At 50.3% G+C, this 9,694-nt stretch overlaps 3 protein-coding genes across 3 annotated transcripts; 2 read left to right on the plus strand and 1 right to left on the minus strand.

The window, feature by feature from the left end:
- The first annotated feature begins 132 nt into the window (after positions 1-132).
- Positions 133-1,135, plus strand: BO82DRAFT_109532 (uncharacterized protein). Its single transcript, XM_025629801.1, has 2 exons — positions 133-288; positions 435-1,135. The coding sequence occupies exons 1-2, from the start codon at positions 279-281 to the stop codon at positions 890-892; spliced, it is 468 nt and encodes a 155-aa protein (XP_025490572.1). The 5' UTR covers positions 133-278; the 3' UTR covers positions 893-1,135.
- Positions 1,136-1,533: 398 nt separating this feature from the next.
- Positions 1,534-3,233, plus strand: BO82DRAFT_384436 (putative ubiquitin conjugating enzyme (UbcC)). Its single transcript, XM_025638101.1, has 3 exons — positions 1,534-2,027; positions 2,137-2,263; positions 2,376-3,233. Exons 1-3 carry the CDS (start codon positions 1,962-1,964, stop codon positions 2,867-2,869), a joined length of 687 nt encoding a protein of 228 aa, XP_025490573.1. The 5' UTR covers positions 1,534-1,961; the 3' UTR covers positions 2,870-3,233.
- Positions 3,234-4,586: 1,353 nt separating this feature from the next.
- On the minus strand, positions 4,587-6,523 carry BO82DRAFT_312993 (S8 family peptidase). Its single transcript, XM_025632460.1, has 3 exons — positions 6,050-6,523; positions 5,041-5,976; positions 4,587-4,984 (listed from the first exon to the last, which is right to left on the minus strand). Exons 1-3 carry the CDS (start codon positions 6,422-6,424, stop codon positions 4,808-4,810), a joined length of 1,488 nt encoding a protein of 495 aa, XP_025490574.1. The 5' UTR covers positions 6,425-6,523; the 3' UTR covers positions 4,587-4,807.
- Positions 6,524-9,694: the final 3,171 nt, after the last annotated feature.

The raw sequence follows: 9,694 nt of genomic DNA on the forward strand, positions 1-9,694 counted from the left end.
AATAGAATAATAGCAGTGGAGGCTTTTTTCTCCCGCCCGCAACGAATATTCCAGACCTCCAGTAAACTAATCCGATTGCTTTCCAGGCTTCCCACGTTGCGACAAAAGTGATTTAGTATCACTGCCGTTACACCCAACTCTACTAGTGGTGTTTCACCAACGATAGCTCGGTATTCGCCAGAATAGATACTATATTTTTGAGACTCTTTATGGCTCTTCTGGATCCATGGTCAACCTTCCATCCGCCCTTCACGCAATGCTGACATTGCACGCAAGACATGGCCAAAAGTATGCAGACTTGCCGCAGGATCGCTTTTTTTTTTTTTTTTTTTTTTTTTTTTTTTTTTTTTTATCCTCCCTCTCTCTTATTATGATTCAAGTCATTATCAGATGCTTGCAGTCCCGATGCGTCCAGTGGAATTGATGTATCACAGATCAGATCAAATCACTTCAAGTTAACCACCTCTTTCTGGCTGGTGGATGCACTCTGCCAGATGTGATCTTAAAGGATTTCATCTTCGCTTTCTCTTGGAGTCTTAGCGCAGAGGTCCCCAGATTTGTGAGAACTCTAGGGTTCGTTCCGCAGTCGACAGGCTCTAGATTTTTCCTATTGTCGAGAAAAGCTACGAAGAACATGGTCTCGAACTTCCTAACCCACAGACCTCTTCTTGACTTTTCATCGATGTTAAATTCTCATAGAAAATGGAGGAATGGGAGGGGCTTGAAGATAGGGAAATGCGAGGACTGTCGGGCTGTCCGTGCATCCTGCATACCCCTTGCCAGTCACACCGACTCGACTGAAAAACTCGACCCTTTGACCTTTTTGTTGCAATTGACGCGGTTGATTCGTCATGCGCGCTTGGCTGTTATCAAATTTCGCTTGGAGCTGTGAGTCAAGGTCTGGGAAGGTCATCACTTGACAGGCGTCGGCGTCTGAAAATGGGATAGTTAGCTGATTTCGTAATCTGAGTCTGATGGGGCGCCCTTCTTTATCATCCGAGAGATAAGCAGCGAGCAGCAGCAGCAGCAGCAGCAGCAGCAGCAGCGCAAGGCGGCTGGAAGAGGATTTGTGCCTTTTTGACTCAGTGGCATGTTTTGTCCCTCCAGGAGCCCTTCCGGTTAGTCCTTAGGAAGTCCGTCGGTTATCCTCCAGATTTCCGCCTGAGTAAGACGACTTCACCGGCATTGCTGGGGTCTATGCCGTAATGATATCACGAGCACGATGATAACTGAGCCAGCTGGTCCAAAGTAGTCCTAAATAAGACTACAGCGACTTTTCCCCACTCGAAGGGCTGCCTTTCCCCCTCTCGAGCCCCCACTGTTTGTTCTCCTCTTAAGCTATGAAAACCAATGAACGTCAGTAATTTCTCATCCGTTCCTACACTGTGAGTGGCCGCCCTGAGGTGTCTTTCCCTCCTAGCACCTTTGGTGCCTGACTAAGCTGACTCGAAGACCCTTCCGACTTGTAATCTTATCAGTGCTTGAGAACAGCCGGATTGCCTCGAGGATCGGGTGCGTTGAACCCGCCTACTTGTTCGGGTATTACTTCGAGTAGGTAGAAGGTAGGTTTCGCTAGATCGAGGTGGCTCATGGCAGCAAAAACTCTGCGGAGAGATTTCATCCGATTTCCAAGAAGTGATGAGGGAATCGGGCACGCCACCTCCCCGGGACCTTCCGTTGCGCGTGGGATAGCATGGATTGCCACAGCGGGACTAGCGGCCTCTTTCATCGAGCGGCGTCTCTTGCCGGACAATGACCCTCACTCCAACTTGTCTCCCCTCACCAGATCGAGTCCCTACCACCACCACCGCCTATCTATCTAATCTTCAGACTTTGGAGCAAGCGGTCTGTCTGTACTCTCCATTACTCTATTTCGCTTCTTAAGATCTGTATCTTCATTTTGTACCCCTTGAATTTGTGGCTCCTTCTCGCCCGCCACCTCTCCCTTTCCGTCGCTCACCATGGTGGAACGCATCTTGATGAACGAGTACAAGTCGTTGTCGCAGGAGCCATGGGTTAATATCGAGGTACGCTTCCTTGCATCCCTTGTCTAGATCGACACGTCGCGGATTATTCACCTAAATACGGACCACCGGCCCCTTATCGTGAAGGATACTGACCGACTTCCGCTTCCAGATCGATGAACAGAACATTCTCAACTGGAACGTGGGTCTGATCGTCCTCAACCCAGACTCGCTCTATTATGGCGGATACTTCAAGGCCTCGATGAAGTTCCCGAGCAACTACCCTTATTCTCCTCCAGGTTGGTGCGCCCGTGTTCGTTACGCCTGGGCCATAAGCGCCTTGCGCCTCCCTCCCTTCCTTACACTGGGAATGCGCAAATCGACTAACCTGATGCTATTATCACCACACAGAATTCCGGTTTCTCCGTCCCCTCTATCATCCGAACATCTACAAAGACGGCAAACTGTGCATCTCCATCCTCCACGCACCCGGGGAGGATGAAATGTCAGGCGAACTAGCCTCGGAGCGGTGGTCGCCAGCTCAGCGAGTCGAATCCGTCCTCATATCCATCCTCTCGCTGCTCGACGACGCAGAGATCTCCTCGCCCGCCAACGTGGACGCCTCCGTGATGCTCCGCAAGAACCCCGAGCACTACAAATCGATCGTCCGTCAGCACGTGGAAGATTCGAAGAAGGACATCCCCGAGGGATTTGTCATGCCCACCCACCACACAACCTCGACGGCTAGAGCCATCGAGAAGGACGACTCCGACTTCTGGGCGGAGAGCGATGTCGACGATGACGTGTTCGGGGGCAGCGACTCCGACGAAGATCTGGATGTGGATGACGAGGATCAGGAGACAGGCAGTGAGGAGGAGGATGATGATGAAGCAAGCAAGTATTAGGAGGACCTCCTAACCGGAGCCCTCCTGCGCATTGCGGCTCTGCGACGGGCAATTTTGCCAGACCTTTCCTCACGGTCTCTCTAGTACTGACATTGTACTCTCGCCTCCTGGATTTGGTGCTTGGAACATTGGGGTTCTTTCTGCCTTATTTTCTTTCTTCATTTTTTTTTCTTTCTTACAACCGGCATAGCGAGGCGCATTGGACGGACGATATAGGCATGGAGCAGCATATTTCTATCTGTGATTTACATCCACTTCACCTGCAGAGCATGGACGGGGTGTGTTCTCTTTTCATGCATGCATGCATAGATATAACAGCCATCATTCACTCTTCTATCATCATCGAATTTCAAATGTCCAAAGGCTCAAACTCCCCCGTAACACAGTACCACAGTGAAAACCCAAGCAAACTACCTTCAGCAAGAACACACCCCTCACCCGCACGCAAAAACACCCCCGAAGCAGATGCTACAGCTAACGCAGAAGATGATGTCACTCCTCCACGGGACAGGAATGTCATCCACCACCAATGCGAGGATTGAGTAATCTCACAGCCGATCTTCCGGCGACGTCCCAGCGGGGCGGTGAACAGTCCGAATGCCTCCGAATTACTCAGTACATTAATTACTAGCATGTAGCCTGCTTACTGTCTTTCTCTCGGTGCCTGACCGGTCCGTCCTGATGATACCATCACGCGGGAAGGGAAGAGAGAGGGAAGAGGGGAGAGGAGAGAGGGGGTGATGTCCGAGGCCCGTCGATCTTCCTCATCACGCTTTCCCCCCCTTAGCCCCTCATCATGACATGCATAATTCAGCCAGAGTTAAGCTTAGTAGCTATCACGGTGAGGAAAGTCAAGCATAACGTTCCTGGGCACAGGTTCGTGGCGACCCGGTACTCCAGTACTACCTCGGGCGATCTCCATACGTAGTCAGGGCCAACCAAGGTGGTGGCTGCTTCCTGTGCACTGCACTGTATAACTAACTAATTTAACTATAGAGTGGATGGATTCTATGCTCGGGCGGTATAGGGGGCATGGCTACTATCAGGTACGAAGATATGGAACCAGCATCTGGGCCGGGAATCGATAGTTGTAGGGTGCGAAGATGCGACCGCGAGGTTATTCGTTGGTTTGGATGGAGGTGCAGGTGACATTGACTTGTTTACAGAACATATTTGAGGCGGGGTGGGGGGGTCTCAGGTGGATGATTTTGGATGGAGAAGTGGAGTCGGGGCTTATCAGGAGGATACCTTACGTACAGTACGAGTAGGACCTGACCTTGGGTGCTTTGCACAGTACTATATAGTACAGGCAACACAAACCAGGAGTTGTGGATGGGCATTGAGCTACCGGGGAAGCACGTATATCAATGCAGTTGTAAACTTCAATCAAAGCGCACGAGCAAGGTCGAAGTCACTTGCTCACTCAGCGTAGTTTCGTAAGGTATGTACGTACAGTACTGTAAAGAACTCAATTGCTTATCGAGTTATCGTAGATGAGGAACCGAAGCGATCTGCTCCGTACGCAACATGTGATAAGCTCCACTCTCGTCAAGAAGTCCCAACACAAGATGCATACGGAGTACTGTGGAAGAAATAGACTGTTTGTTGTACTCATACCAAAACTACATTGCCTGATCTTCATCAGCAAGATACCATTCCTCTAGTAATCGTAACAAAATTGACAATCTGGTAAATGCACCCAAAAATTCTAAATCAAGGCGTCATAGGTTCTTTGCGACATGTATACTACCATAAGGATAGGTCAGACGGGCGAATAACATCAGGATGGTACAATTGACGCACTCAATGCATCAACTCCAAAGCAATAGGATAGAAAAAGCCAGCGCCAATGTCCGACCTGCTCTTGTCTTGATCTCAAGCTGTCTTGTCTTGACGTCAAAAACTCAAACTAGGTCTGTAAAACAAAACATCTCAAATCTATGCAATGACAGCATCCTGGATCTCGCTGTAGATAGCGCCAAGCTCCTCAGAGAGCATCTTCTCAGCCTTGTCAACCAGGTTCTCGAAGCGGTCCTTGATGGTGGAGACCTTGTAGCCACCGTTGGCAACGATGTCGGTGTAGTTGCTGGAGCCACCGCCGTTCCAGGCGAGGAGCTAAAGATTCATCAGTCACCATTACTTCCAGAATATGGGGAACGCGGTCAACTTACGTTAGGGGTATCCGAGGGAATGTCAGTAAGAGCACCCTTGGTAGCAATGGAGATCAAATCCTTCTTGAGCTTGGCAGGAGTGAGCTCGCCAGCAGCGAAAGCAGAGTCGGCATCAGGCTGAAGGGAGACGAAGTAGGCCAAGAGACCGCAGATGTGAGGAGAAGCCATGGAGGTACCAGAGATGGTGTTGGTAGCGTGCTTGCTGCCAATCCAGGTGGACAGGATGTTAAGACCAGGAGCGAAGATGTCGGTACACTTGCCATAGTTGGAGAAATAAGCACGCTCATCGCCGAGGGTCGAAGCACCGACAGTGATGGCATTCTCAGCAGCAGCGGGAGAGTAGTTGCAAGCGTCAGCGTTGTCGTTGCCTGCGGCAACGGCAAAGTGAAGGCCGGCCTCAACACCAGCGTTGACAGCATCCTCGAGGGTCTTGGACTTGCCACCACCCAGACTCATGTTGGCAACACTACCCTTGAAACCCTTGACCTTACCGGCCTTAGCATCCTTGGCCTTCTTCAGGTGGGACTCAACGGCCCACTCGACACCCCGAACGACGTCGGACATCGTACCAGAGCCGCTAGATCTCAGGACCTTGACAGCATAGAGGTTGGCCTTCTTGGCCACACCGTACTTACTACCGGCGATAGTACCAGAGCAGTGAGTTCCGTGACCATTGCCGTCTAGGTCCTCGTCGTTGTCAGGGATTGTCGCGCCCCAAGTGGCACGGCCCCCGAAGTCCTCATGGTCAACGTTGATACCGGTATCAATGGTGTAGGCATCAACGCCCTCGCCGCCCTCAGAGTCGTACAAGTACTTGTTGAACGTGCCAAAGGTGAGGCTATCACGGTGGGAGATACGGGCCAATCCCCAGGGTGCGTTCTTCTCAGTGTTCACCTCCATGGTGTGAACCTCGGAGTCTCTCTCGATGTACGCGACCTGTTTACACATAGTCAATTAGTAAGGATTGATATAGGGATGGTAGAGACGCCAGAGGCGGCAAAGAACTTACATCAGGATGCATGCGGACCTGCTCGATAACATCCTCGTGGAAGTGGCCACTGTAGCCAACCACAGAGCCACCGATGTCAAAAGTGTTCTTCAGACCAAGATAGACCTCCTCACCAAAGTCAAAGAGAGACCGCTTCTTCAGTTCAGTCCGCTGGCTTTGGCTTTGAGAGGAGTGGATGTCCTGCACCCAGCTGTGGTGAGCGGCGGCTGAGACCGAAGTGACGTGCTTCTTGAAAACAATAATGTATGAATCAGGAACCTCCTTTGCGTTGGATGCAGAGAGAATGGGAGCGGCTCCATTGTGGATGGAATCAACAAAGACAGGCGATGCAGCCGCCAGCAGCGGGAGCACGGAAAGGCCGAGGATGCCTTTCATGATGAGTGTATGGGGGAAAATGGAAGCTCAGGGCAGTGTAAAGGAGGGAAGTGATGATGGAGGATGTGGGGGAGGAAAGACGGAAGGAATGAGAGATGGAAAATGGAAAAGGGAAAAGGGAGACAGGTGGAAGGTTGACAAAGATAAAGATGATGGAGGAATGGAAGGGAGGGCGGAGGATGGAGTTGATTAAGAAGAGGGAGAGCGAGGAGATGAGGAGAAGGGCGGATGGAGGTGGAGATTGGGGACTGCTTATCCTAACAAGAGGCAAGGGCAGCAGGTGATGATGCAACCGGCATACGGTAATTTACAATGATTACAATGATTACGATGTTTACAATGCTTACAATGAGTGACCGAATGACACAGCAGATTCAGTTGGTTCCCTCGGTTTTTAGTGTCGATCGGGCCCCGGTGATTAGCGCGAGCTCCAAGGTTAGGAACGGATTCTGGGGTAAACTGGAAGGAAACCAAACAAGGTAAGTTTGCCTTTACCTCAAGTTTACAGTTTGCGGTTTACAGTTTACCTTACTCCGTACTACCTACTCACTCACCTCAGTCTCTCTCACTTACTCTACACTGGCGTATGGGAGGTACAGTACGGCGGTAAACGGGATATCCCCCAGCCTATCGTGGACGGGGAACGTTAAAATATCCCGAGGGTATACGTAAGAGAGGCTGATAGGTTCTACTTGTCTGCCTATTCATACCCTGTTCATGAGTACGGAAACTCCATTCTGCTAGTTAGAATATCTGAGATATCAAGAATAACTATAATGAGGCGAACTGGGGCGCAGCTTGCATCCCTCGTTACCTACTTGAGTAATAGTTAACCTACTAGAGGGAAGATACATGCGCTTCCCGCTGGCGGGTGGGTGACGAGGAGGTACCCTTGGAGCCAACCTGTTGCCGGCAGCCTGCCCTTTGAGCCTGAGGGGAGAGGGGGCGGTGGGTGACTCAAGAATAGGTCAGCCACACCCCCCCCCCAATCAATTAACCAACTTGTGCGAGTAACAACTAGGTAGGTGCTACACTGACATTGTTAATGACATAATTTGATTCTCTGAATGACCGTCTTCACGATCATTGTTAATCTAAAGCTCTTGTGCTATCTGTTGTGTGATCAAATGACCCTGCATACAAGCTCCTCAAGCTTACCCGCCTCAGCCAGCTCGATTCAGTTCAATCAGCTCTCCTTGTTGCGGAATTAGAGCGACCGACCCTGGACTGCAGGTACGTACCTGGCCCTGACCTGACTGGAATGTAACCAACTACTACCCGCCACCATTAACAAGGTAGGCAGCGCGCGTTTCGGCACCCAGGCAACCCGGAGTCGCGTGCTCGGAGAACCCAGTCCTTGGAAGTGCTCGGCTGACTCCTGCTCCTCCGGGAAGGGGTCTTACCAAGAATTAACTTACCCATACATATACATTACCATCGCCCTTGGACCTCCTGTAATGTTGGTTAGATAAGACCGCCTGTGCTTATCAAAGGCCCACTTCACACCAATCATCGTCTTGATTGCGGATGATCGCTTGTGTCACCTGCGTCGCTGACTGGAATAACCGCTGGATTCACCTGCCGACCGTCCATGGATGCTCGAGGCTGAGGCAGTGAACCAGTCATTGTGCCCAGACGCCACTCTTTTCAATCTTGAGTTTGATCGGCTAAGTCCCTTGGGTGTGCTGCAAGTGTCGGAAAGGGAAAGTCAATGATTGCAACATACGGTGACACAGGCACATCATGAATTCAAGCCTGTATGAGGATTAAGACGAAGGCCAGCTTCCGGGGTTTCCATGATGGCTTCAGTTCCTGTTTCTTGCTGCTAGTAACTTCTGTTCGGTCTGATAAGAGCGCCTTTCTGCATATAAAGAGATGTAACGACCGGGCATTACTCGTACATGAGTCACCGAAAGACGATATCCAAAAGTTAGAATCTGCTTGACTGGTCTGATTGCTATGGATCGGGAACAGGATTCTTCATAAGGTTCATGAGGTAGTGGCAGAATAACATGGGAGTGACTATATAACTCCGTTGTCCGGCAGATTGGATTTGCTTCAGGTAGAGTAACTTCTTTTTGTGTAGCCCTATGGTTTCTAGCTGAGCCCAATCATCATTGAGGGTTGTAGTGTAAACTATTGATGAATTCCTCAATTGAACAGCTTCCGCCACGCGTACTATCTATCATAATGGATGTAGAGAAGACGGTCAAGATGGTAAGGCATCACACTATTTGAAGGTCATCGCTAGCAAGGTCTTGAGACACATCTCTACTCGGTTGCTTCATCACAGTAAGGAGAATCTGACAACATTACCTTCAAAGATATCGCCATTTGAAGATCGTCAACATTGGACCTTATCCATTTCGTGACGCCTAAACGTGTCAAGGGCTGCAGGTGTCACCTCCAAGGCAGGCTTCAGTAAGGAGGAATCTAACTACTTACTCCGAAGTACGAAACTTCAAAGACAACTTCCACTCCCTGATAATTGACGCCTTGGCATTGTGTTCGAGCTCAGCAATCGGCGAATCTCCAGCGTCCAAGCTGAAAGTATATAAGTTACAGATAGTCTCGCTGTGAGCCAAAGTCCAGGGAGACAGCTGTGCGAGGCTGACCAAGGCATTGGAAATGAAGATGGAATGACCGCGCGGCCTCTTCTACTTGAGTGTCATGCGATGCCCATGGTTTCATCGATTTACCCAGGACCCAAGGATAGCCATGAGAGCAGCAACCTTCCAAGCCTTTCTAGAAGAGAAGAGTATCGGTGAAACATGCTTTGAAAGAAGGATAGGGCAGTAAGTGCTCGATGTTGTCGAGTCTCCCTACGAACCTCCCCTAAGAATCGTGTTGATGCCATCCTCTCCGTAGGCCTGAGGTGTCGACATGGCATTTATTGTAAAAGCGGCACCGTCTCTTGATAAGCTCAAGTGGGCCACGAGTTCAGCTGGAATCCAATGGACATTATTCATTCTTCCTAATAGTGGAGACATGGCTGAGAAACTAGAATAGCTCGGTCCAGCCGAGACAGCCGTCGTCCAAGAGCGTAGGGCAGCACTGCCCACTTGCTGAAATCAGAGCGAGCAGTTTTGCTGGGCGGAAAAAGAACCTGGACTGCTCCGATCCCAGCAGCTCCCCGTAGCCTCTCCTCCCCCGCCATGGTTCCGTTGGAAGTGACGTTGGCTTAGTTGAACCAATTCACCCACCGCTCTACAGTACATACAAAGTGTGCTCTTTTTTTCTCTATCCACTCAAAAGAATACGAGTTCTTTC

Source organism: Aspergillus uvarum (assembly GCF_003184745.1).
Source record: "Aspergillus uvarum CBS 121591 unplaced genomic scaffold BO82scaffold_37, whole genome shotgun sequence".
Taxonomy (NCBI): domain Eukaryota; kingdom Fungi; phylum Ascomycota; class Eurotiomycetes; order Eurotiales; family Aspergillaceae; genus Aspergillus; species Aspergillus uvarum.